The sequence below is a fragment of the Lepidothrix coronata genome, unplaced genomic scaffold, assembly GCF_001604755.1.
Source record: "Lepidothrix coronata isolate B3197 unplaced genomic scaffold, Lepidothrix_coronata-1.0 Scaffold60, whole genome shotgun sequence".
NCBI lineage: Eukaryota > Metazoa > Chordata > Aves > Passeriformes > Pipridae > Lepidothrix > Lepidothrix coronata.
Window position 1 is genome coordinate 4,481,496 of NW_016690240.1, and position 27,627 is coordinate 4,509,122.

At 43.0% G+C, this 27,627-nt stretch overlaps 1 protein-coding gene across 1 annotated transcript in view; it reads right to left on the reverse strand.

The window, feature by feature from the left end:
* The window catches only part of ARHGEF7 (Rho guanine nucleotide exchange factor 7), a 127,970-nt gene that overhangs the window by 98,285 nt on the left and 2,058 nt on the right, over positions 1 to 27,627 (reverse strand). The window contains exon 2 of the mRNA XM_017817299.1: positions 13,369 to 13,455. Within this exon, the coding sequence (XP_017672788.1) occupies positions 13,369 to 13,455 (87 nt within the window). The remainder of the gene's footprint in view (positions 1 to 13,368; positions 13,456 to 27,627) is intronic.

Here is a 27,627-nt window from a genome sequence, read left to right on the forward strand (position 1 = left end):
GTCTCCAGGCCTCCTGATTTGAGGCCTGGAGACACACCATCTATAACGCAGCTGTCTCCTTCGAGAACACACGCAGGATCACTCTCGAGGAGAAAAGGTAACGCAGAAAGAACCGTGTCTTGCAGAATACACCATCTAAGGAGTCTTTCTGTTGTGCCTTTTGCAATCGGATATGTCTATCTTGTATTGGCCTCATAAGTCACCAACGTGCCTGTAACAAATGTGGACAGAGCCTTCCCAAATCTTTGTTCGCAAAGCCCAGCCATGATGATGACTTTTAAGCTAAGCTAATACAAAAACTGATTTATTTACACATATGCCAAACAACCCCAACTTACATGCTCTTGAGTGTGTCAACTAAGAAAAACAGACTGCAGCATTTTAAGTTACAATAGTCTCCCATTTCTATCTCAAAGACTACTTTCTCAAGACTTGAGATTTTTTGGAGTGCTCTAAAGGCACATCTACATTTTCCTCTGCATTTCCTGACAACAGCTATAAATAAAATTACATTCATTCACTTAATTTTGAATGCTATATTGACATCTGAAAATGAGATACTCCTAGCAAGAAATATAAAAAAAAAATTAGGAGATAAGCCATCTTAGTAAGCAAGTACAGGCAGGAAAGAAACCAACTAGCTGACTGGCATCTTCAAAACTGCTGAGCCCTTCAAGCCAACTAATTAACTTAGGCCATAAATAATACCTAGATGTGGTCAATTTAACTATCAGCAGTTTACAATATCAAAGTCAGGTAATTACAACAACTTTGTATTTTACCAATGAAGAATTGTTCTGTCAGTTTTATTGCCAAGTACAGAAAATACTTTAGCTGCATTTATCCATGAAATTTATCTTTTGCAAAATGTTCATGTGACACCACGGTGAAGAACTAGCCTAAAGCAAAGGGTGTGAAAATGCATTTTCTTGTAATTTACTTTATGCTGCTCACAAGCCCACAGGGTGGATGGATTTAAATGGCCTATTCAAATAATGATTAGATTAGTATAGATTAACATCCTGTTCCATATTTGTAGTTCAAACACTTTCCTAAACATTTGGTATCAATCTCTGGCAAAAAAAGTAATTACCCTATCTCAACATACTTAAATCCTTTAACAGACATGAGAACAAAGAATTTGATCAACTGACAAAATATGATGGACTGTCATTTCTGCAGAGGCTTGCTTTTAGACAAAACATGGTCATCACTTAAAGTGTACATTTTGAAGGCACTCTATGAATCTAATAAAGATACAGAACACACACACAAAAAAGTATTTCAAGATGTTTTGAATGGAAAACCTGTTAATTTAACAAGTAGGAGTGTCTGCTCTGCTGACTTAAAACCAAGTGCTTCTAGGCACCTTCTGGTAACAGACTTCAGAACCAGGAACTGTATTTTTCTTACCTCATTTTTATTCATTAATTAAGTGAACAAGTCTGTGTGGGAGGGAGGGTGATAAATTCCACCCACTCTTTCCCCCTTGCTTTGTACTGACTGAATGAACTCAAAACATTTGAAGAATAGACTGATCCAGTTAAGAAGTAAGTAAAGGATTATTTATTTTAGATTGAGTTGCTGCTATCAAAAGAGGAGGTCCCACACTGCTCCCTTCTCCACTATGTCCTATGTGCCACAGTCACTCAGCTGATCCACCCTGATTCAGTTCTGGGGGGACAGTTATACTGGAACAAAAATCTAACCCAGAGAATGGCAGGGAAGTAATGAGCAGTTAACTGGGAGTCTGGTAGATCATCTAAAAATAATGCAAGAGGTCTTTCTGCTCGTATTTCTCAGAAATAATCATGAAATACGGCGTAAACTCACATAGGTGACATAAAAATAATACTCAGGCAGTACATGCTTGGTGCCAGAGTTGTAAGGAGAGCCAAACACGGAATCAGCAGATGCCTGGCTATGGGTGTTTCCACTGCAGATAGCACTAATCTAAACCAGGGCGCTGCCACAGCCTAACATCCCCTCCCACTCCCCCACCAACCAAACCAACTCCTCCCTCCCTTACACAGACAGATGCTTGAGCAACTGTCCATCGATGGGACTCTCAAAGATAATTTCTGCTTGAAAGACTGGAGCAGGACTCCAATTCGATTCAGAGAAGAGCAGGAATGCACATTTCAGCAGCTAACGGGTGTTCCTAACTCCTTCCTAGCATCAACTCTGGCACTGAGACCATGCCCTGAGGCAACATGGCTCACCATGCCATCAGTAGTGGACTAGTGGAAGCACAATTTTCTGTTGCCCATGGTGGAGTGGTTTTTTTCCCTTCCCTTTTGCTTCTTTTGGGAGGGCTGTGAGGGAAGAGGCTGGAGTTGTATGGATTTACTCAGCCATCTGGCACACATGAGAACCAGCACAAAATGAAATGACTATGGAAGGGAGGGCAAAGCAAAGGTGGGAGCAGACTTCCTCCTTTGGCATCAGCAATAAGTTAAATTGGCAGCCTTCATTACACAAATTCACCACCAGTTAATGCTACACTGAACCACCAATAATCCCACCATCAATTATCTTTTTGCTGTTTCAGTTGAACTTCATTTTCTTGGCTGCAGAGGAAGTTGCCTAGTGTACAGAAGTCCTGCTCCACCATGTTCAGTCACTGCCAGGCAGGTGTGCAATTTGCAAACATTTTAACAAGCACTCAAACCCTGCCCTGGGATATCCAGAGTACAGGCCCCTAAAATTTAAAAAAAAAAAAAAAAGGCACACAGTGCTTTCAGCATAGAGACCAAAGTCCTATTCGGACAAATCTCAGCACACTTAAGTCACTCTCAAAACTGAGGACTATTTAATTTGTTCCAATACTGGAAATGCCATTAGAAGAAAAATGCCCCTCTCACACACTCCTTCCATTCACCTACTGAGTGAGCTGCATGAAAGAATCAAACCAGTTAAGGTCCCTTCTTGGAGAGATGAGAGACGAGAGGAAAAAAAAAAAGAGGGGGATAATTTAACTAAAGTAATGGCAGTGGTTTGTTTTTCAGCAGTACTACCCTAGGAGGACTCCTTTTGCTGGCACTTCCAGCTAATACTCTCCTAAAGTCATCATGCAAAACAGCCTAGGGATTCTTGTGAAACAAGAGCGGACATCACATGGAAAAGACTTGATCGGGCAGGAATTTTGCAAGATATTTAACAAGTATATGTCTGGAAAAAACTATTAAGCATGTCATCATCATGTTCTCACCAACCACCACTAGTCCTCTCTCTGATAACCACTCTTATGCCCTCCTGCTTAAGGAAAACAAGTCACAGGTAGGGGGTAGAAAACAAGACAGGGGAGAGCATGGGAACAGATTAAAAAAAACCCTTATATATTAAAAATCACTCAGCACTAGCAGGAGAGGATCTGTGAAGATACCCTTCATGACTAGGAAGTACATGGCACCTTTATTTTTTCCTTTATTATTTCACCATCTAAGGCAGCTGCACTACTGCATGCTACCTTTTGTAGGGCTGGTAAAGCAAGTAGCATCAAGGATTTTTTATCAGAGCAGGGACTTGGCTCAGTGTTTAATGGGGTTTTTTTCTAAACTGGACTCAAAAGCAACTGCTACTTAACAATTTCTAAATACTCTACCTCATTCAAAGAAGCACAGCCAATTGGGTAACACTCCACCATGGCGCAAAACACACAACAGTCAAAAAACTAGAGGTCTATGGCTTCAGCTGAAGTTTGGGGGGAGAAGAATCAAGCAGGATTTCATCCGCTAAATACAAGTTTCTAGCCCCAGCCCTTCAGAAAGTGAAGGGTACCTGAAGCATGTCTCACCCTCTCCCTGCTGGCCCCAGAGGCAAAGATGGCAGCAGCTGCTGGGCTGCCCAGACAGGCTCTTCTCACTCCCCCAGCAAAGGCTGCCAGCAGGGCAGAGCCACCTCAGGACACCACACAGGCAGATGGCCCTGCAACAGAAGGAATATTCCTCTTCTTTCCCAAACACCAGTGCTCAGGCTCGGGTATTTGCACTTGGCCCACAAGATGGCACTGACAGAAAGACTTTGCTCCCTCTTTTTTCCTCTCTCCCCGTCTCCCTCTGACACCAAGCTCATCACTGGCCCTGGACTGATTCAGAGAAGGACTGCCACCTACTGAAACATCACATCATCTTCCCACATAGCTGAGTTTCCCTCCTCACCTGCCCCCAAGTTAGCCAACCAGCTAAACCCTGTTGGCTTCATCAGACAGGTGGCGTACTGACGCACAGAGCTCAAGGCACCTAAAATTTTCAGTAACAAGAGTCTGACGTTTTCAGCACTACAATTTTCTCCATTATCTAGAATTTCTCAGTATTTCCTGAAAAACATAAAGACCTGGAAAAAGCTAGTAGTGTCAAAAAATCATAGTGCTTCCCACACAGGCAAACTCAGTAATACTGACAAGACCAGCCCAGCATCTGATGAAACATCTAAACACAGTTAACTATAGCAAAATAGAGGGCTCAAGCAGAAACATGCAAGTACTAGAGCTGTTTGTGTATTCAGATGAGCACACTAAGATAACTCCCCTTAAGGAAAAATCACCGTATTCTAATATTCCTTTTCCTTTCAATTAGAGCAAGGCACTTTTCTCCTCTCATCAACACCATCTTGCAAAATCAAGCCTGTGAAACCTACTCTCCACAGCAGAATGCATATCACCTTTCCCACACACGCCAAGATACTTACATGTAAGCAGAAGTTGCAAACAGTTGCAAACCTGGAAGCACTTAACAAATCAGAGCAAGTCACAAAAGACATAGATTTGATATTGCATCATTTACAGATAACTGGAGTGATTTACGCTGACTCTTAAGTTCAAAGTAAAATCAAAACATTCTGGCAGGATGACAGTAAACAAAAACAGCAGCCTGTTTTGTGAGGCTGGACTCTCTTCTGTGTAGTCCTGAGGTAATCTTCAAAGCAAACGTTCTGCCAGAATTCATCCTTTGTCAAAATGATGCAACATAGTCATTGTCATAAAAGGAGAAAGTTTTCCAAGCTGCTGCAGAGACTGAGCACTGCCATTTCCCCTATGGCAGGATGTGCTTCAGCTCCAAGGACCTTAGTCCAAATGCATATGTTAAAAAACCACAATGCTACATCATTAGGTCTCCAGGTACTCAAGTTTTCTTCACACAATATACTACCTTCTATAACCCATTCTGTATAGAAGTAATCTTTTGTTCTCCCTCTGTCAGACAGACAGACTTGGGAAATCAGCTGAGAGCTAATAACAAGGTAACTGTGTTCAGTATACACAAGTGTAGTTGTAGAGTGCAAGCTTTAACTACATTTCTATTTTCAGTGTTTGCCAGCAAAAAAAATCTCTTACAGTCTTCAAAACTATTAAAGAGAAGTGTGTGTGTAGAGAAGGAGTCTGAGACCTCTGAAGTCCAACTTCACAAGGCATTCCTAAAAACCGCAACAGCAACTAACAAGACCATAGCCATCCTCTGGGAAGGCAAATGGCAGGCAGGTCCTGTCATGTACACAGACCTGATTTCTGAAACACACTTCACTGCTCAGCACTTGCCTCACAGCAAGTGCAACACTGTCCTGACACCATCTCCATTCCTCTCTCTACTGTACCTGTTGTTGCTCTCTCGCTGAGGAGGATGGAGCAGCTCACCTCTTCTCCTCCTAAGAGCTGTCTTCACACCTGGCATCCCCACCAACCCTCCACAGCTTGCTCCTTGCTCAGGGCTAATCCGAAGTGCCCCCCTTCCCACAGCTCTCAGCCTTCAGAAAACCAGCAGATAAGCCCTTCCTCACTGTACTTCACAATAAAGAGCTGGAAGGCAGGAGAGTACCAAAGAAATCAGAGGGTAAGAACTCCTCTGACAAATCAGAATTTTACGCCTCAAGGACTCTGAAGCTCTGCTCAAAACTCTTCAGTCCTCTCTACCCACCGTTTTCTCCTGGTTTTCCTAGTTTCCACACTTTCCCTCACACGATTAATTCCTATCAAAGAAGCACTGAAACCCTCTTGTGAAAACAGTTTGGTGTATTTGAGCATGAGTACAATGCTGAAATCTTCTGTGCATTCTCAATTAATAGTGCAATACATTTTAATTGTTAGATGAAGGTTCATTTCATTCTCAAGATACAGACGAACACCACAAATAAAGCAGTAACACAGAAGCCTCTCCCAAACCACAGAGCAACTCATTCACAAAACTGCTCTGAACAGATCCATACCAGTGTTGTGGTTTAACCCAGCAGGCAGCTAAACACCACACAGCCATTCACTCACTCCTCCCCGAAGTGAGACAGGGAAAGGAAAAAAAAAAAAAAAAAAAAAAAAAAAGGGTTAAACTCATGGGTTGAGGTAAAGGCAATTCAATAGGACAGAAAAGGAAGAGAAAATAACAACGATAAAAGAATATACAAAAGAAGTGATGCACAATGCAACTGCACATTAGCCAATGTTTACCAATGCCCAGTCAGTCCCCGAGCAGCAGGCAGACAGCCCCCAGCCAACTCCCCCAGTTTTATTGCTGAGCACAATGTCACATGGTATAGAATATCCCTTTGGTCAGCTGGGGTCAGCTGTCCAGGGTGTCCAACTCCCTGTCCCCACCATCTTCTCCTTGGCAGGGCAGCATAAAAAACTAAAAAGTCCTTGACTTAGTGTAGACACTGCTCAGCAACAACTAAGCCATCGAGTTATCAACATTATTCTCACCCTAAATACAAAATCCAGCACTATACCAGCTTCTAGGAAGAAAATCAACTCTACCTCAGCCCAAGCCAGAAGAACTAGTTAATATTTACAATGTCACTGTAACTTGCCTTGTATATGCTGATCACCAAGACATGACTGAAACAATTTCAATGTATGCTGACACCATACATCGTCATGTATGGTCCATGCAGCAAAGAAAGGGATCTGCACTCATGATATAGAGCCATTGTGCCAGAGTCTACATGCCCACTCTCCTATATTTCTGTGTTCAAAGTATCACACCAGCATGCAATACAAAAGAACTAGCAGGAATTAAAATATTCATGGTCCAATTCAAAATTTCAAAATTTTTTTTTACTTGAGAAGTACTGAATATAAACCTGAAGCAGCCAAAGAAATACTAGCACATTCCTCAGCTGGTTGTTACAGTATTTGTGACAAAAACACACACTTGTAATCCACTTTTGTTACTTGCTACCTTTTTCTTTTTTTTTTAAGTCTTTTTAAAACTATTCCATATTAGGTGCTTTTGAACATGAACCCCAATAAGGAGATACATTCTTCCTATTTAATGAAAGCCACTGGAGTCACTTTAGTCAAAAGGTGATAGCAGAATACCACACTACTGGTGATGCAACGAGCTCAGCAGAATCACAAGAAATAAACTCTCATGGAAAGAGAAAGAAGGTTTAAGGTTTAAGTGAACAGGGAACTGTGTGAGGATCTCAAAAGCTATCATGTACATTTGTGTTTGAGACTATATTTTACTGAACAAAACTGTAACAGCTTCTGGTACTGCCATTCCTCCCTGTCCAATGCTGTATGCTCCTGCCTCTCTGCATCACCTTCTCACCTACCATGACACCACGCATGAATGGTATACAAGATGAGGAAGTGGCTTGACCTCAGGAAAAAAAGACTACTTTTCCTCCATTCTATTTGTAAGACACCCTTAAAGTAGTATTCAAAGGCTTCTCTTCAATGGGAATAAAAAGGATTGTGAATCATAAGAAACCTTCATATCACAAAAAGCCATTTTTAATTAAGTAATGTAAACAGTCAAGTAACAGCCTCTTTCTACCTTAGGTTCCAAGACATGGTAACAGGGACTTCCAATCATGGAGCTCAGGCTGTACTTCTCTATTGTATATGCTGCACAAAAGAGACAGCCCTTCACCCCCCATATCCCCCCCCACAAAAAAAATAAAAGACCTGAAAACAAACTGCAAGAAACACTGATTTCTGATTTTCAGAATCATCATATTTACACATGAGAAAAAGGACAGAAACTGGTGGCGGGGAGCAGTCATGTCTTGGAGGTCAGTACGTACAAGATAAGTTGCAGTGACACACTGCACTTAACTGTAAGTATTATCTACTATATATTCAGAGTAGTTTCATGAACAAGGAGAAACTGGAGTGAGAGTGGGGGGAAGGAATATATATCTCAATTAAAAGCTACAAATTTCTGGTACAACTTTTCCCTTTTGAAAAATACACCAGTGAGATTTCAGCTTCCAAATAAAACTTTCCAATGTGTGGTCTGTAAGCAAAGAATGGTAACTTTAAAACACCAACATTCTGGCAAATGTTTATGACAAAGAATCCTGAAGGTGTTTGGCAGCATACCTTCTGGGTTAGAAAGACATTCTGTTGGAATAAAGTCAAGAGCAAGTTCAAAGAATATTGTTCTTGATAAAATAAAGACGACAGTTTGAACAAGGGCTGAAAGGAATAGGTGGATGATTTAATTTCTATAACATCATCATGCGACTGGTATAAAGCTCTTCAGTACTAGAAAACTATTTATTCCTAATTCATTAACAGTTGCCAGCCAAATCCATCCACACCAGCAGCAGAGCCTATATATTCCTTATGCAAATACATCTTTGCAAGCCATCTGGCAAAATACCTTTCCAAATCCACAGTGGTAGTAGGATTGTAGCCATAATGATCCAAAGAAGTATGTAAGGCTCAGAGGAAAGAAGCATTACCTAACAGATGAACTGCTGTGGTAGGGGTGGGTGTGAGAGAAGAAGACAGACAGGCACACTTGTTCCCAAAAGATTAGCTGGTCTAACAGAATGACACTGGCACCCCTTACAAAATTTTCCCCAAGGCTAGCGCTCTATTATGGGCATTTATAGGCATTTGTATATCTTGATTAAATCTTGAGAGCCATGAATTATATTTCCCAAATTTGCATGCAGTGTTCTGAACCTTAAGGGCAAATCCCTCTTGTACAAGGCATTTTATAATAAGCAAACACAGGATCTCCTTGGACTGCATAAGGCTGCCAGGTTTGCTTTATTTCTTCTTTGGTTAGTTTACTGTAGAAATAAAATGCTGGTTTCGGCACTGCTGCCAATGTATTAAAATGACCATCCTGAACCCCAGAGGCAAGCAGGTTTCTTGGCAGGTAGAGAAAAGGTTCTTAGATTGTCTTTCATTTCCATTAGCCATCTTGCCCATCAGTACAAAAGTCAAAAACATAAAATATTTTTGAGCTCAAGAAATCTGTTAACATTAGATACTTGCAGATAAGTAACCATTAATCTTTTATTTGATGAAAGCCAGAAAAAAAATGCTCCAAGACACTACTTATGGAATTTGATCATGTAGAGCTTGGTATTGTTCACAGGTTATATCAAGCAATCTGCCCTTTAAACCGTAGACACTAATATGGCTTTCCATTAAATTATTTTTGTTTATTATTCTATATTTAAGTGCTCCCCAAACAAACTTCACTGCTGTTGAACTATACAGTGATTTCTCCATGGCCTCTTTTTGGCCCTGCAAGCTGTCAGACAGCTCTAGTCAAAGACTAAGAAAAGACTGCACTATATTCCGAAAGCTGAAACTCCTTTGAAAGAGAACAAAACCAGAGTAACATGATATAGGTACAAGATGATTGTGATGGCAAAACTTCTTAGGGCTCAGGTAGAAACAAATGCTCTCTGACCATCACTTTTTCATTTTTGTCTCTTTTGCCAAACTTCTGTGCAAGATACATCTGCAGTCAGTTCCATCTTAACCATACATATTGACCCATATTCTTCAAGAACAGAATCCATCAGGTACAACAAGTATCTAGGACCCTGTTTTGAAAAGCATGTCATGCTCCTCAGAAGAAAGTACAGTTAAATGTCTTCCCACCCAAAATGAAAACTGTAGGGGAAAACTGCCTTTAAAGCAAAAATGCCAAGAATAGCACACGGCAAATATCCTATGCCTAAGGAAAAGTTGCAAAATAAGTTGTGAATTGACAACATAAGCAGCTATTCTACAGTCCCTGCCATCTATAGAGGCATTCACCATTGGCAGTGAAGCTTCAAAGTAGAATAAACTACTCAACACTATAATTATTCTAAGCAAACACTAACAGTTTTCAGACGGGAAAAACAACATGGAGTTGCAAATTCAGTCCCTGGTTGAGGTCTCAGGAACATTTTTTCATTAATGTCTCAGCTCCTTGTATCCACAAACAAAAAAGAACTATGTTAAAGAATAATTTTTTTAAAAAACCAACACTTGCAGAACATTCTTCTGGTTATTTTACTCTGCTTTACCAACACAGATTTCATCTCACAGAAGACTGCTGCAAGCTCCAGATAAAGTACTCTCTTTTCTCTGGAACATTTAAATATCAAAAAATACGAGGGCATGCGGGAAGGGATCCACTGGTTTCCTTTGAGGAACAGCAATCCTTCTCATTAGAATTTGAAATATCCATTCTGAATATCCTATTATCTTTCTAACAGCCAAAACTCACTGGGAAGTAAGAAGAAAATAAGAACAACTTTCAGACACCAGAACACTTCCAAACCAACAAAATTTCTCATCTCTGCCCCTTACTTTTCAGATAAGAAAACAACAGTCATCATGTCCTCTAATAAGAGGATGCCACAGAGAAAAGCATCTCTAAGAAGTCATCTACTACTGTGCAACTTCCCATTAACCACAGTAGTTTATGAAGTTCTTAAGCATGTTGTGACAAAGTCTCCAAAACTGGAGCCATACAGAGCTCCAGCAAGGCAAGGAGCTCTGACACAGTTTCGTAAAAATACAATACCATTACTTCCAAGAGGAGTTCAGATCTGGGAGCAAAAAGTCCTTGTGCAATGCTGAACTTAGGCTAATCAAAGCACTACCATGCTCACAAAATTACACACTGAGAAATCACCTGATCCAGCTACAGATAACTCAGATTCAACGTAAGGCTCAAGTGCAACCCTTAGAGGTCATGCAAAACTCCACATTGTGGAATACTTGTTAAGAAAGGCACCACATGAGCGCCCAGAACAAGGTCATATCTTAAACCATTCCAGAGCTTCCTCTGACAACCATATTGACCAAGTGTTTCTACTATTTAAGCTAGCACATACACATCCACCTCTCTGTCAAATATTTATACTCACCACTAACTCCTTGCTAGCTAATCTGCTCTCTCTGAAAATATCCTGCTTCCAGAGATGCTCCTCACACTCTTCGTTCAATGCAATCTCTAAACCTGATCACAATTAAGGAAGCATTACATGGATGCTGCACAGGGGAGCTATGGCATCTTCCCAGTTCACACAGCGAAAAAGGCAGAGATCCATGAGGGCTGACTCACACCTTGTTAAAGGAGGGAGGAGAAAGAGCCCAGGAGCAGCCGATGGCCAAGAGGCCCCTGCCAGCTACTCACTGGTTGAATCCAGGTTACCATTCCTCTCATCTTTGGCCACAGCTAGGGGGTTGGAAAGACTAATGAGAAAACAACAGGGAATGGCCAACATACAAGCCATAAATACACACACAGGAGGCTCCATAAGCCCAAGCATTTGTGCCCCTTCCTGCAAGCCTCTGAACTCCTCTGGTAGCTTGGGAGTAATTCCTGTTCCAACACGCTGAGCTGGAAGCTACTGCTGCCAGTTACCTCCACATAACAAAGGTGTTTCCGGCAGTCTTGCTGAGAAGACCCTGAGGCCAGGTTAACAATTTGACTATGCCCAAAAATATTCAGGCTCTGAGAGCAAGACAAAAACTATCTTTTCTTTAATCATTTTTCTTCATTTTCTTGTCACCCCAAGGAAAAGAGCTGAGAAAAACTTTCTGCAACTACAAAAGAGAGACCAAACTGCAACGCTGTAACTATCCCCAGCTTGTCACAATTGCAATAACTTCCAAGCTTTGTGAAAGACATGATGCAGGAAATTAGTAAAGGGGAAGGGAAGATATCAGTGCTATTTTCCCCCCTTTAATATTTGCAATACTCAATTTATTTCTGCATTGAGATTTGAAGTGTCTTCCTCCCCAGTTCTCTCAAATTCATGAATATCTGCTACTTGAAATATGGATCAGCTCTCACACATGAACATTCAAAGCGTGAAAAACTCAGTGCGGCTCTAGAAAAGACAAATGGAGGGACAGATGCTCCAAAGCAAAAGCAAAAGAAAAAAAAAAAAAACCAAACCATCAAGAAAAACCCCTTGGCATCAGGGACAGTTCACCCCAGGACCTGGTTTGTGAGTATTTTAGAACTTAATTTGGTTTTTCTCCCATCAAATTCTATGAGATTCTCTATGTACTTGGAGAAGAGAAGAGAAGGCAGGTAAAAATGTAAGGACATATCCTACAAGAACAGTGCTAAAAGCTGTCTTAATTTCCATCCTTACCCATGAAGAAACCTAAGATTAAATGCAAGTCCTGCTAAGTATGAATAATTTCACTAATGATACTTAGAGGCCTCAGGAAAGCAATCAAAGTCTTTTTTTAATGATATTTGGTTACTGCCTGGCAAAAATCACAGGCAGGACCAGAGATACCATAAGACCCTGAGAATTAATTAAGGCAACATTTCACTAATTTAAGTTCAGAAGCACCAGAAACTATTTTTCCCACCCCAAAAAATGTCTCTGATAACTGAAAATACAATACCTCTCACTTCCCAACGCAGAGACGCTGAAACCTGTTTTTAGTCGCATCAGTTCCTTCCCACACACAAACATCAAGTAAACTCGACAACACTATGTACTTGCTACAGCTAAATATACTGGCAATATACAAGTACCTAATTTGAAACCCTGCGAACACACGTTCGGAAAAGATGGCAGTTTGCTAGGCTTTTATGTAACGCAAATTTAAATAGAAGGAACAGCTCCTGCCATTTTCTTCAATTAGCATTTCGTTCGGCTGTTACCAACTTAATTTCTTGCTTCGGAAGCGCCGCGGTTGGCTTACAATCTCACGAATTTATCGGACACAACTGATAGGCACCAAGAATTCTCTCGGACAGAACAGCAGTGGTTTCAGCCGCCCCGGGGCCCGGCGAACCCCACCCCCGGCTCTCTGCAGTGACAGAGGGTCGGGGTGCGCCCTGCCCGCCCAGCGCTCTCCGAGGAGCAGCGCGGCCCTTCCACGCGGTACCAGCGCGCTCCGTTCTCTCGCTTGCCCCAAGCCGAGCCATCCCGCGGCGATAGAGCGAGGCTCGGCCGGGGCGCAGCCGCCACCGCAGCGCAGCGGACAGCGACGAGGCCGCCGAGGCAGCCCCGGGCGGGCAGCAGCGGCTTCCCCGCCGCCCCCCGGGCCCGCAGCCAGGGGAGGGGCGGCCGCCACCATCTTGTCAGCCCGGGCACAAAGGCAGGGCGAGAAACCCCCCGCCCCCGGGACCGAGCCGGGCGCCCCCCGCCCCGACTCACCTCCAGGCGCAGGGAGGCACCGCAGCCCCGCAGGAACTCGCGGATGTTGCTCAGGCACTCGCCCTCGGTCCGCGGCTCCGGGTACACCTGCAAGAGAAGAGGCGGGCGGCTCAGCGCGGGGATAGGAGGGGACGGCACCGCACCAGCGTCCCCCGCCCCGCCGCTCCCCTCACCTCCCGCTCCCTTCGTAGGCGGCAGCGCCAATCGCTCCCACTGGAGGGGTTGAACCGGGAAGTAAACACGGAGCACAGGAAATGGCGTGCGAGGGCGGGGGGCGGCGGGCAGGAGCGCGGGCAGGGGTGCCCCGGCCAGGCGCGGTCGCGGGCGGCTCTGCCCCGGCGCGGGGAGGGCGGAGGGAGGGAGGCGCTCGGCCCCGCCCCGGCTGCGGGCGGGGACCCGCCGTGGGAGCGCCCCCGGGCCTCGTCGCCCAGCGTTTCTTAATTTGTTAAATGGTGATACAGAGCCCGGTGCCGTGACGGGTTTGGCTGCAGGGCAAGGCGACTGCACCGGGGGTAGCCCGGGGACAGCCCTTCCTCGGGACGAGAAGTGGTCGCGCACAGGGGACGAGGCGCACGCTGCGGGTGGCCCGTGTCGTCCGTGAGGCTGCCGGTGCCTCCTTGTTCTGATGTCGGTCCACCATTAGGTATCGGTTTTCTAACTAGGAAATACATGAAAAATGCCCCGAAGACCTCTGTGGAAAAATATTAGCACCCAGAGTTAATAATTACCAGGGTCTGATGTTAACGAGCTTCGTTTATCTGTAGTCTATTAAACAGCCCCCTCCTACCCCAGAAGAAAAACAATTTCACAAAGAGGAAAACCTTGACTAAACCTAAGAGAGTTTTTGGCAACGCAGCCATGTGCTCTCTGTAGGCACGTTCACGGTGCCTTCAGCTCGCCTCTACCCTGACAGCCAAGGCTAACAAGGAAAAGCAACCAGCCCCAAGCGCTTCAGGGGCATGGCTTCACCTCCCACAGCTTCACTCAAATTCTATGTGCACATAAGCACATATCGTTTCACAATAAATTCATTCATTTCTGTGAAGTAGTTCAGCAAATAATAAATCATTGCTGAAACTGACCTGCAGTGAAGCTGCAGCCCTGGACACCTCGTTCTGTTGGAATGGGAAAGCCTTTCCAAGTGCCCTGGAAAGTCGTTGGAAGCCAAGGTGTTGCAACACGCAGCATCATGGCCTTTGATTACGTTTTACAGTCAGAGGAAGTTTTGTTAAATGCACATGTATGTCAAGGCTACATAATCTCACAGTATAATCCACCTGCATAGCACTGGAAACTTCACACGAGGTCAACTCTAAACATGTATCAAGCTGAATCCAACGTAGTGCCTTCCCATACGTTTATATGATATCAAAGATACCTCTGACCCCACAATACCACAAAAATTAACAAATGCAACAGCATGACAGGGTCAACCTGGTATAAAGAAATTTAAAACACAAGTCACTATCATTTTCTAAATGCGAAATTCAGGTGAGTTTTAAATCAGAGCTGCTATTTTTTAATACAAGGAATTTGGTAACAATACAAGTCAAAGAATTTTTCTTTCCTTAAGCAAGAGCACACATATACATACCCTCCAAACTCCTCAAATTATCTGGTACTATAATAAACCCCCATGGGTTAAGAATAAGCCTTTTAACACACTATAATGCAAATAGAGTCCTGCACCCTAACTAATGGTGCAGGACTCTCACCGCTGCGACCCGGGTTCGATTCCCAGCCCCCCGGGCAGATGGAGCTCGTCAGCCTTGTAAGGCAATCCATCTAAGAGAAGGTCACTCTAAACAAACCTACGTTCTGAGACCCTCACTGCCACTGTCCAAGCTTGCTCGGCCCCGGCAGATGAACCTCAGGATTAAAGGGTGGGCTCAGTTCAGCGCACGCTGTGTCTCACCTAAAAAATCCACTGCGCAGGCTCGAAGGGTTAATGACCTTTCCCAAATCTTCGCTGGCGAAGACTGGCCATTATTATTATTATAATGCAAACAGAATGCCAAAGAAGTCCTATGCAAGTACAACAGCCTGAAAGACAAATTCAGGAAGTTTGAAGGATACCAGTGAGAGAACCCTCCTGAAAACATCATGAGTTTCGTCAGTCTTGCTTGATATACTTTCTGATTACTCTATTAATTTACTTCTTAATTCTACTAAGAAATCTCAAGCTCAGTCTATCATACCAACATCCCTTGTTAAAACAGAATCCTGAGACTTCTTTCAGTTTTTCTATATTGATGCTTCTAGTATGCTCTTTCCTACATAGTCTTAATATTTACATAAGAATTATATAGTTGCAACTTATAACTGTTTTTTCTTAAACTATTTGCGTAATAACTGCAAATTATATAGCTGTTACTTCCTCATTTCTTTTTTTGTACCCCCCATTTTCTTTTTCTTCTAATTTGTTCATCGAGGCCTCTTTTCATTCTGAGAAACCCTAACATTACTTCTGCTCTCCAAACACAAATAACCCCTGGTAAGAAAACCTACAGTAAACCTACATTTCTCTTAAAAGAAACAAATGTCTTGTCTCACAACATAATCCACATTAACACAAAATGTCGCAAAGACTCCAACACATTAAGCTCCATAATTCTAAGAAACCCAGATATATGTACTACCAACTCATACAAGGCTGCACATAGTTCATAAGAGACCGCATAATACCTGGAAAGAGGCCAAAAAAATAAAAAGGGGGGGATGTAAGGGGAGACATGATTAGAGTAAGGAAAAAATTTCCAATTAAAGATTAAAGAAACAACAAAGAAAACCCAAACCCTGCAAATTGCTCTATGTCAGGTCTGGAAGTTTAAAATACGTGCCAAATATACATCTGAGACCTTAACCCTAATGCTCTCTAATGCATGTTTCCAGTTAAAAACCATCTTCCCTCAAAACAATAAAATAAGTTACAGTAAATCTTTAGAAATGCCATTTCTTCCCTCACAAAACAAGGGAAAAGACTTCGGGGTTATAAAAGAAGCAGGCTATGTCTTCTCAGCTCTGTGGCTGCAGTGGCATTTTTATCCAACAGAAGACAGAAGCATATGAGTAAAGAATTTAAAAATATCTTAGCATTTGCATCCTGCTAGAAATTTTAAGTGTTAATGATCCCATAAAAAGAAGCAAACCCATTATTTACCTGAGAAATCTTAATGTGAGACTGGTAACCTTTTGCTACAGACAGCTGAGAAACACAGTAAGGGACTTGAAGAACAAACTCAACCCCGCCCCAGGATGTTCAAGTGCAGTTATGTGGGCTAAGCCCATGTTAAAATTACACTTATGGAATATGACATCCTTTACATACAGTTACAGGAAGCTCAGGAGCAAGACCTGTCTCCCGCAGATCACATTTATAGCCTCACAGGCTATTCAAAATGTAACAGAACATCATGCAAGCAGGCCACAGGCAGGTAAGTCCTAGCCTGCGTGAAAGGCACCAAATATATTCAGAGAAGAAAGGATAAACAAAATAAAAGTAGGGTCATATTCCAAAATGACTTAGCTTAATAAAAAGTAGACTGCATGTACATAAAGCAAACGAAATAAAGAGGTAACATATTTTCCTCTCCAGTATTTGCTTCATCCTCTTGCTTTCACAGACCAACAATGTTAGTTCATTAATGGGGGTTGTCTTCTTGTTATATGTGTATACAGCTCCTAGCACAAAGAGACCTCAGTGTCCAACTGAAACCTGTATGTGCTCTAGTAATACTAATAAAAAAGGTTAATAGTAATTAGAAAAGACAAAGATTCCAGAGGGGCATGACAGATTCTTAATTAGGGACCAGGGTGCCACGGTGGAATCCAAGGAGACAAGTGGAAGGTAATACACAGAGAAGCCACAGTTTAAACCACTTCTTTGTTGTTCAGGGACAGATTCTGATTAAGATTTAATCTCTCAGGGAGCAGTTCTGGAAATCACAGCTAGTTCAATGAGGACACATGTGATGCACTGCAGATATCAAGGAGCAGAGTACATTTTCCACCATCCAGAAAAGGTGAGAACGATATGCAATGCAAATTGATGGCACCTAGCTAAATGTTACATCCTTTTTGATCAGCTTAAATCTGTGGTTTTAATCAACAACAACAAAATAATAAAAAAGAGCAATGCAGAGACAGGCTGCATCATGAACAGGTATGACAGGGATGGTCTTAAAAAAATGAAAAAGGCTACCATTAGTTCATTTGGACAGGGAAATTATCTTAAGAAAATATGCAAGGAATGTGTAGAATAATGAGTTTAAAAGAAAAAAATCGCAGTTCTTTGACTGCAATGAGTAAACATGAGAAATTAATAAAAAATAGGAGACATCTTCAGTTATATGTATGGGAAATTAGCTGTTTATTTGCATTTATCTGCAGAACAAGTTGACAAAATGGGTCAAAGGCAGAGAGGTGTATGAGGTCTTAAATATAAACTGGAATCTACCGAGAGGACAACAGGAAGAGACTGAACGACAGCAGGGTTATTACATACAAATTAAATCAATCATTTATCTAGCACAACATATAATATGTACAACATGGTTTACTATGTGAGTTAGAAGACTGTCTCAGTTACTAGAAAGCAGAAACTAAGAGGGAACACAACAGCTAGCTACAAACTAGTAGGCATGTCCAGCAGACACTTAAAAATGTCCCGTTCAGGAGTATGGCTGCTCAAGTCTGAAGTTCAAAGACTCAGCCCTCAAGTATGGATACCAGGGGGAAATCCTGCATTGTAAAGAGCATTGCAGAAGAATGCAATCCCAAAGGGAAGAATTGTAGAGACTGTGTGATGAGGATATTGTTCTTTGCCACCACATGCTGGACCATTCTTCCCTCATCCTATTTGTCCTGAGTGGAGCCTTTCACACCAGATTCCCCTCTCAGCATGAAACAGTTTTCTCTCCAGGTTTCAGAACACCTTGTACACACAAAGCATTGCCACAATCTAACCAGTAAAAATACTGTACATGAACAATGCAGCAAAGCTAACAAAAGGGCCCTATTGATCACATTCAGTCCCACAACAGCTGTGCTTTGCTTCCAGCCTCTTTGACTGGTCAAGGGCAACGGATCTTCCAACAAAGCACAGTGATAAAGAGCCAAACACCTCCTGCACAAGTGCTGCAGGCTGGGGTTTGTTGCCAGGATTCACGTTCAGGGATAAAAATGAGATTAAAAACATTATGAGGAGGAAGCCAGGCCATTTTCATACTAGCCTGGGTGGTGAAGCTGCAATTGTCCAACAGCTCCTGCAGGTTCTTTCCCTCCCCACCGCTCCCAATTGTGTTACCTTCTGCTTGCACCTGCACCCATGCCCAGCACGGCCCTCCCTTGCAGCGTTTAGGTATCCTGCTCTGTCCCAGAACACCTGCTCTCACAAATCGCATCCAGTAGGGATGGAAAAGAAAGAGTGGCTACATAGCTACACATGAGGACATCCCCGCTTCCTGAGGAAGCATCTATTGCTAGGTACCAATGACAGGGGCAGCACTCCTTCCACAGTAAGCAGAGTTGAGCTCAGAGGACTTGGGGATGGAGCTCCACACTCCTCCTAGCACAACAGGAGGCACAGCTGCACTTTAAAGGATCGTGAAGCCCTCTGCAGTTGCCCAAACACTTCAAGAATTGCATTTTGAACTGATGGCATATTAGCAGGATACTATAATTAAACTAAAAACACAGATCAGGATTATCAAAAAACCACAGTTTTAAGATGAGGTGTCTTGATAGAGCAACAGATCTTACCATGATACTGTCTCTGTGGTACTGTAGCTCTTTAGCACTGACTCTTTCCAACCTATAAAACCTGCTGCCCACAAACTTTTCAATAATAATCCACACAGCAGTCACCATGGAATAGACAGCAATATTTTGGCTTGAGGGAACTCATGTTCTGAAAGCACAGCAGTAGGTAGCGAGGTAGATAGTAAAAGCTAGATCCAGTAAAAGACTGAAGCTCCTACAAGCCATGCATGAAGGTGCCCAAATTTACATTCCCAGGATTCACCTAGGCTCTGCACACAGTACAAAGGGGAAGGCTGGTGCCTTAAAATATGCCCTAAAATTCTTATATGCTGAGAAGGATACAGGGCCACAAAGTTAATCAAGACAGAGCAGAAGGTAAAAGCAAGAGTGCACCTATGTTCTTGACCCCATCCAGGACTTTAACAAAATAAGACTTCATCTTCTTAGTGTTCCAAACTCCAGTCATCTCCTGGACTTACGAGAGTCCTTTAAGTGTCCTTTGGAAGAACTCAAGAGTGCATCCTCTCTGAGAAGTGACATATGCCCATTTTTGATGAAACAATACCAAGCACAGAGGTTCCCTAAACCTCTTGCTTGGACACCACTACTGATGACAGCCACAGCAGCAGCTCTTAGATCCCACCACCTTGCTCCAAAGCCATCAGCACAGCTAACGCCCCATCTGACACTCCTCTGCTGCACATCCTACATCCCCACACCAGTTCCTGTACTCTGTCCTTCCATCTGTCCCACACCTATCAGATCACACACCACCATCTTCCAATCCCACATTTTAGCCCTACTCTTCTACCACACAACCTTACCCCATCACCTTTTCTTTACTATTCAATGGACCACACCAACTCATAAGCCACAGCTCTGTGCTCCCTCAACTTCCACCTTGCTGTAGTATCTGAAACGAGGAGCATTTCTGGTTGACTAAAGACTCCTCCAGCTCTTCTGATTTCTTCCCCTACACACATTCAGAAATGCTTGTCTGCCTGACCAGCCTTCATTAACACTGACCTACATTCAAACACACACATGTTCTGCTTTAGCTGCTTCAGTCCTTTATTGGAAATAGCCCTCAAAACCTAAGTTAGCTAAGTTTGCAAAGGAAATTTACAGTTTGGTTAAAATGCCAGCCAGGTTTGTGGCAGCCTTTATAAACTGGACCTTGAAGTCTTACACAACAACTAGAGCAACTTTTTCCCTTTCATTTGCCCTGCGAAAATGCTACTGTAAAACTGATACAGCTGTTTGAGCTCATCCTTTCAGATTGTCCTAGTTAGGACAGCTGAGACCAGTTCATCATGGTATGGGTGTAACCCAAAACTGTGTATTCTATAGCCTTCCATGCCATTTCCCAGAAACTGTAGTCAATAGACTATTCGCACCCTCTGCCCATAGAGCCTGACTCCTCAGGCTATAAACTAGGTGTTAAGAGGCCTGTGAGATAGGAGGATGCTCTTGTCCTCACACCCTTTGTGGAACTCCCCGCCCTGAGGGAAGTATTGACCATTCCTGCCTGAACTGGAGAATATATAAACCTGGAGTTTCAGAACTTTTCTACCACTCGTGGGATCCAGAGGAAGACTGCAGCTCATCGCTCTCAACCAGACTTAGACCACCACTTTTGACCAGACTGCAACAGCTCTCCCACCAGCAGGTTTTTTTTTCCCCCTCTCCCTTTACTTTGGACTCAAGCGGGGCCCAAGGAACACCACTTTGTTCATGCCCCAGGGTACTGGGTTATACATTTGGGTTTTGTGGGTTAAGACCAATTGTTTGTTTGTATGATTGTACTTACTGTATTATTTTAATAAATTGTTATTCTGACTTATAATCTCTCCTTTGAGTTGAGTTCATTTCCCCTGCTGGTTAACTCTTAAACCAGCACACAGATGTACACCTGTATTAAACAATGTTCAGGAAAACAGCAGGTTCTTTGCAGTGAAAGTACAGTACTTCTGTCACTTCTCTTGGACCCTGTTTAAATCCCCATCAAATACATAGTCTTCAAGCTGCAGCAGGAAAGGTTCAGGTGGATATCAGGAGGAATTTCTTCACAGAAAGGGTGATTAAACATTGGAATGGACTGCCCAGGGAGGTGGTGGCATCATTGTCCCTGAAGGTGTTTAAGAAAAGACTGGACACGGCACTTAGTGACATGGTCTAGTTGACATGGTGGTGTCCGGTCAAAGGTTGGACTTGATGATCTCAGAGGTCTTTTCCACAGTAACTAATTCTGTGATTCTGTGGAAGTCTATAAACTGACTCCTAGGAGGCAGGTATTCAACTAAGCCCTAAGATACAAACAAGTAAGTTAAGGGCACCAGGACAGTTTGTACAGGACTTCTGTTTTCTCAAGTTTCCATTATATTTTTATATTTCACAAAAAAACCCTAAGTTAACACAGCTTTAAGAAATTGAGAATGCCACACATATAAAGCTTACAAGATTGGCAGCTGCCCCTGCAAATGCAATCAGGGTCCACTTGCAGGCCCACACTGTGACCTGAACTAAGCAGGAGTCCTACTGGAATGCACAGGAGTGTGCCTGAAGGATATATACACGTAAGAGGCTCTAGTTCCAGCTGCAGGAGTAATCTGCTTTCCCATGTTTCCCAGATACTGAGAACTAATATTCCTAATTCCTGTGGGTTTACTTTTTTTTTGCTATTTTAAAGAAAAAGAGGAAATCAGTCAGCATGCAACCGTCATCAACCCCACGCAGTACCAGCAGGCTGTGGAGCTCCAGGGGTGCCAGCATTAGGTGTCCACAGCAAGACGTGTATTTCCCTGAAGTCAGTGAGTGGAAAAAGCCCAGTGAAGTGCTCCAAGTGTGGGCTTGGCAAGAACTGAACTAAAGACATTCTCCTGTGAAGGGAGGCTGGTGGGGAGGGATTTTTCACCCCTTCTCACATAAATCCTGCAGCATTTCCTGTAGAGCATTGCTGTTTTGGTGCAGCGCAAGCTCAGGCTTCAGTAGTCCAATCACTCAGGGTTTGTTTACACTGGGAGAGCTCTGCTGCTAGATACGCTGGCATCGCTCCTCAGTGTGGATGTAACATATGCCAGAGAGGGAATTCCTCTGCCAGTCTAACGGTACCACTTCCCCCAGTGACATTAACAAAGCCAACAAAAGCACTTCTGTCAGCACAGCTGCACCAGTGGAGGGGGTATATGATTTTTATTGCTTTTCCCCCTGCCTCTCTCTGTGAAAATATTCCATAGGACTACCAAAGTCCTACAGTGGGGATCCTCTCCTGGGCAAGCTGCCAACATCATCCAACAGCACTCACTGCAGAGCAGGAAAATGGAGATCTGAATGAAACGCTTGTAGACAGAAGCAGTGTTTCGCAGGCCAGGAGGGGACAGGGGGCTCTGCCCACTGGGTGCCAAAGATCCATGAAAAGAAGCAGCACGACGGAAACTTCTTGCGGATGAAGCTGGCCACCCCTCCTCAACTCCTCACTACAATGAGAGTAGTGAGGCACTGGAACAGGTTGCCCAGAGAGGTTGCGGATGCCCCAACCCTGGAAGCATTCAAGGCCTGGTTGGATAGGACTCTGAGCAACCTGGTCTAGTGGAAGGTGTCCCTGCCCACCGTGGGGATGTTGGAGCTCGATAATCTTTAAGGGCCCTTCCAACCCAAATGTTTCTATGACTCTATGATTCTGGTGGTGGGTGATGGCAGTAACCACATAATACTGAGAGATGTGGAGAGAAAATGGTTTTGCTCTATGCAGCGAAATGAGGGAGAGCACAGGAGTGTCACACTGGCTGAGGATCCGGAAGTAAAGCTCAGCCAGCCAAGGTGCAAGACTGACACTGCTTTCATGCTGCCAGCTCACAGTATTTTTGCAATGTCATGCTGAAATGTTTTAAGGTTCCAGCTCTTCAAATCACAGACACTGTGTAATAACTAATTACAATTGTTACTTAAGGATGATTTATGTTGAATGCCCCTCAGTGGTTCAAAGCAAAATTTTAAAAATATATATGCATACATTAGGTATATATGTATATAAATATGTATTATGTATATATATAAAAATACACTTATATACATATACAATTTGCAAACTTCAATTTTGAAGCCAGACTTCTAGTTTTATTAAGGCTTGAATTACATCTGAACAATGTGGTGCCCTCAGCCACTAGCATGCAGTAGTAAACAGAGTGAAGCGTGCTGATGGCATCCCCATAGTTTTTTCTTTTCTCCACACAGACATAGCATTTAGATGATGGTCTGGGTAGAGTGAGTAAGGCACTCAAGGGCCAGAGAATCACCTTTTCTGCAGCCCATATTATGCACAGACATAGAAAGAACTTATCTAGAAACTGTGGAAAGTATATTAATCAGAGTAAGACCAACAAAACTCCATTATTTTTCTGTATTTTCTGACAAAAACAATTTAATCACCAACAGTTTCCTTAATTGCTCCCTCTTTTAACCCAGTCTAGACCTTTACGCATTGACAGGATCTGATTTTCAAGGAAAAAGAAAGCAAACACAAAGTAGATACAAGTCCTCTGCTTCCTCTATGCATACAGGCAGACCATATTTCTCTAGACAATATCTCAGTCACCGGAACTACAGAGCCAGCACATAGACAGGAAAAGCACAGGCATTATCCTTCAGAACATTTGTGCATCCCTGCTCTCACAAGGCAATAACAGTAACATGGTAAATGACAACACTGTAACAGGACCAAACAATCCTAAGAAGCTCACAGCAACACTTAGGAGAACAGCATGTATTCAGGATAAAGGCATTCTAACAACCTTCTTTGGGTTAACTTTCCTCTGGGGCTTGGCTAGGCCTTGCAGTGCTTCCACCCTGGAGCAATAGCATTTGTAGGCACACCGGCATTCCCCAAGTATGCAGCCACAGCAGGCACAGCTGTCCAGGGCAGATTATTCTTGCCAGAAGCACAGTAATCTCCTTGGGAGGACTACTGCCAAGAGGAGAGAGCATATGCACATTAAAATGAGGATTTTGCTTCCTGCCTCTCAGGTCTAGTCCTGTGATGACCTTCTGCTGCTGCTGCAATGCAAGCATTCCCAATACCTTCCCAAGAGATAACAGTGAGCAAAGGCAGGACAGCCTTTGGGTTCAGCCAGGCAGATCCCAATAGCCTCACCTTTGGCTTCAGGGTCAGAACCATCCTGCCAGAAGAACGTCCAAAATGTAGGTTGTGCAGGGCCAACTAGCACCTGGAAATTTCTACCTTGGGAGTAACATCTGCATCATTGGTGGGATGTTCACCACGATTCCCAAGCTCTGCCTGGGCTCCACAGTCAGATCGCAGCCACCGTTGCACCCTCTGCAAAGGTACTGGGCTATAAAAATCATCACTTATTATTAACTCTGGCTCCAAAACACCTTCCCTCTCTTCTTCCTTTGCAACACTTGAAATACCACATTCAGGTCACACCTTGTCGTAATAGGAGAGAAGTACTTAGCCCCAATACATCCATGTGAAATCAGAGACAAGTGAACATAAATTTTCCTTTGCCTGAGCCATAGGCGCACACCCTCATCGCAAAGACAAGGCTGGCGAGATGGCTGCTGCACATGGCAGCCCAAACCCTCCGTTTGGAGACTGACTCAATGCTTGTGCTCATACACAGCAATTCATTTGCCTTGTGAATTGCAAGGAGTTAATTTATTCCCAAATTACAATTCAGAACGCCTCATTTAGCCAAAGACCTCTATCATTAAAAAGAGAATCATATATAGATATACAAGGTACATGTAAAAAGATCTTAATCTTTGCTGCCATCAGTCCTGATACTATCCCAATTAATAACCAAATTAATGTCAACACCAGTACCCAATCCACCTCAGGGAGAAGGAATGATATCTCCTTCCAGCCATGCACCAAGTCTAATCCAACAAGAGAGCGATCTGTATCTGTTTTCCCGAGGCCAGCCCCGTGCTGTCCGTCTCCCACCTCAGCAATGCGGGAGCAGCAATAGGAAGCGGCTGTGTTTTGGATCAGCCTCCCACTCGCAGCAGAGCAGCTCCTGGGTTGTTCAATCCTACGCTCAGTGCAATGGCTGGGGATGGTCCATTCGACAGAGGGGGGCCAGGGTGTTGAGAGACCCAGCCGCGCATCCAGCACGCTTCCCCATCCCCTGGCTTCAAAGCACCGAACCAGCTGCTCTTGTGCCCTCCAGAAGCCCCTAACAGAAGGGGAGGGGGGGTAACGGGGTGTCAAATGGCTGCTGCATCGCATCCTCTGATGCATCTTCCTATTTCCCCAAACAGAACAAAGCTGTCCTCTAAATGATGCTTTCTGTCGAGCAGCTGACCAAAAATAAAAGTACAAACAAAACTTAATGGAGCGCAAAGCCTCCTATGACAAGGAAAATTCCCGCTCCAGTTCTGATCTCTGTTTACAACGTTGAAAGTGGGTCAAACTGGTCTGTGATGAAGGAATCTGTTTGGAAAATGATCTCTGTGAGGAAAAGCATCTAAGCGGCAGACAATTGCACTGCAATGCTTCCAGGGGGATCCTTTCCCCTGCCATCAAAGTAATTCAATTTTATCACACAGGGTTTAAATCCTGTAACTTGAAATTACAGCTTTTTATTCAAATCACTTGAATTCAGCAATTCCCTATCTTTTAGAGCAGATCAACGAACCAGAGTGTTTCAGTACAGACCTCTGTGCTTTGAAAAGCTAAGACATGGCTGAGTTTGGACAGGGTGGGGGAAGCTGTTATGGTTTCTGTTGATTTCATGATTTTTGGGTGTTTTTTTTTCATAATTGCTCTCATTTTTGTTCATTTTCAGTGTTCAGGATAAGGTTATTGAGCAGTACCATCACACTGCCTAAACCAACTGTTTTGTTTTACCCTGTCATGGTCTCTCTGAAAATGCAACAAAATGATTATGACACTAAATGGGAGCCCGAAAATAAGAGACAGTCCGTAATAACACTACTTTTCACGGTATTTTCATTCAGATGTCTTGAAATCTGGTAAATTTAATATCTGTCCTTTGCTGTTGTTCAAGATAGAAGATGACTGTAATGTAAACAAATTCAGCCAAAACTTCCTGGCAAGAAGCTCTGTAGGTTGTTCTGTGCACAGACCGTACATAAATACACAGCAATCTAAAGAAAGAACATACTAACCAGGCTTGAAACCCACTAATTTGTTTTTATTGACTCAAAAAAATTCTGTTCTTTGAACTTCAAATACTTGATTCCTTTTATGGTCACACAATATTTTATTAAAAATCTTCTACTAATCACTCTCGGGGTACCCAGAGGCTTTAAAAAGCACAAAATGTCAAAAAACGTATTACTGCATTCCTCCATATATTGAATCATCTTTCTAAACTGTTTTTGAAAGAAAGAAATGCATTTATAGCATCTTCTAGAAAACATCTTAAAAAAACCCCAAAGTTATAAACATTCCTTCATATTTATAATTTGTATTTTTTTAATGTTCTCTTTGGTTTTAGTTACTATTTTGTATTTACAGAAAAATGAGCTCTGAGTATTCAAAGTGTCTGCTAATGCCAGATATTTATAGAAAGTTATGATCTCGAATGATTTTAAGAACTGAATCAGTCTACATTAAGACAAACTTTGAATCTTTTAGACTTCAAAAATGTCCAGTTTGAACGGGACTTTAAGGGCAAATAAGGAATAAAAGGGTTCATATTTTAAATGCACTCAGTATATAAAAAGTAACATAATGAACAATATTAGCAAAAAAGACTTGGAAAAAATAACGATACAGGAAAAGATGTTACTTTTACATGGTTTTATTAGCAAACAAAAAAAAAATAAAGTATCATGGAAATAGCTCAGACTTATGATGGTAGGTGAGAGCACGAAAGATATATACTGGTATATACTATGTATATATATATATATATATATACATAGTATATACTATGAGTCTACAGAAAAAGAATATTCACAAAGTTAGAAGGAAAAGTAAGTCGGTGAGTCTCTCAGATGCATCTGTGAATTAGAAAGTGCAATGTGAATGGCCCAAAAAATACACACAGCTTCCCTCACAAAAACAAAGATCCCCTGAAAAAAAAAATTAGGAAAGATTATTTCTCCCAGACTTACAACGAAGTCAAAGCCAGAGGAGACACACTGGGTCAGCAGGGACCTCCAGGGCAGCTGCCTGTCCCAGCACCCTGCTCGATGCAGGACGAGCTCAGGGAGGTGGGAGGCTGCAAGGCGCCAGCATTCCTCCTGTTCTGGCTTCCATCCCAGCCTGCACACCACCCGCTGCAAACCCCGTGCTGCCGCACCATGAGGTCCATGATAAGTCCCACTGACAGCTCCTTGCATGCCAGGCTGGTGTCGGGGTTGGCTGTGGGGAGCTGTGCCCCTCTGCAAACCCTCCTTTGACTGAGGGTGCTATGAAGGGACCCCCGCCCGAACATGAGGTGTTCCCTCCTCTGAGACGAAAAAAGAGCCTTTCATTCACTAACTGAGCTGTCCCTAATTACACTGTAC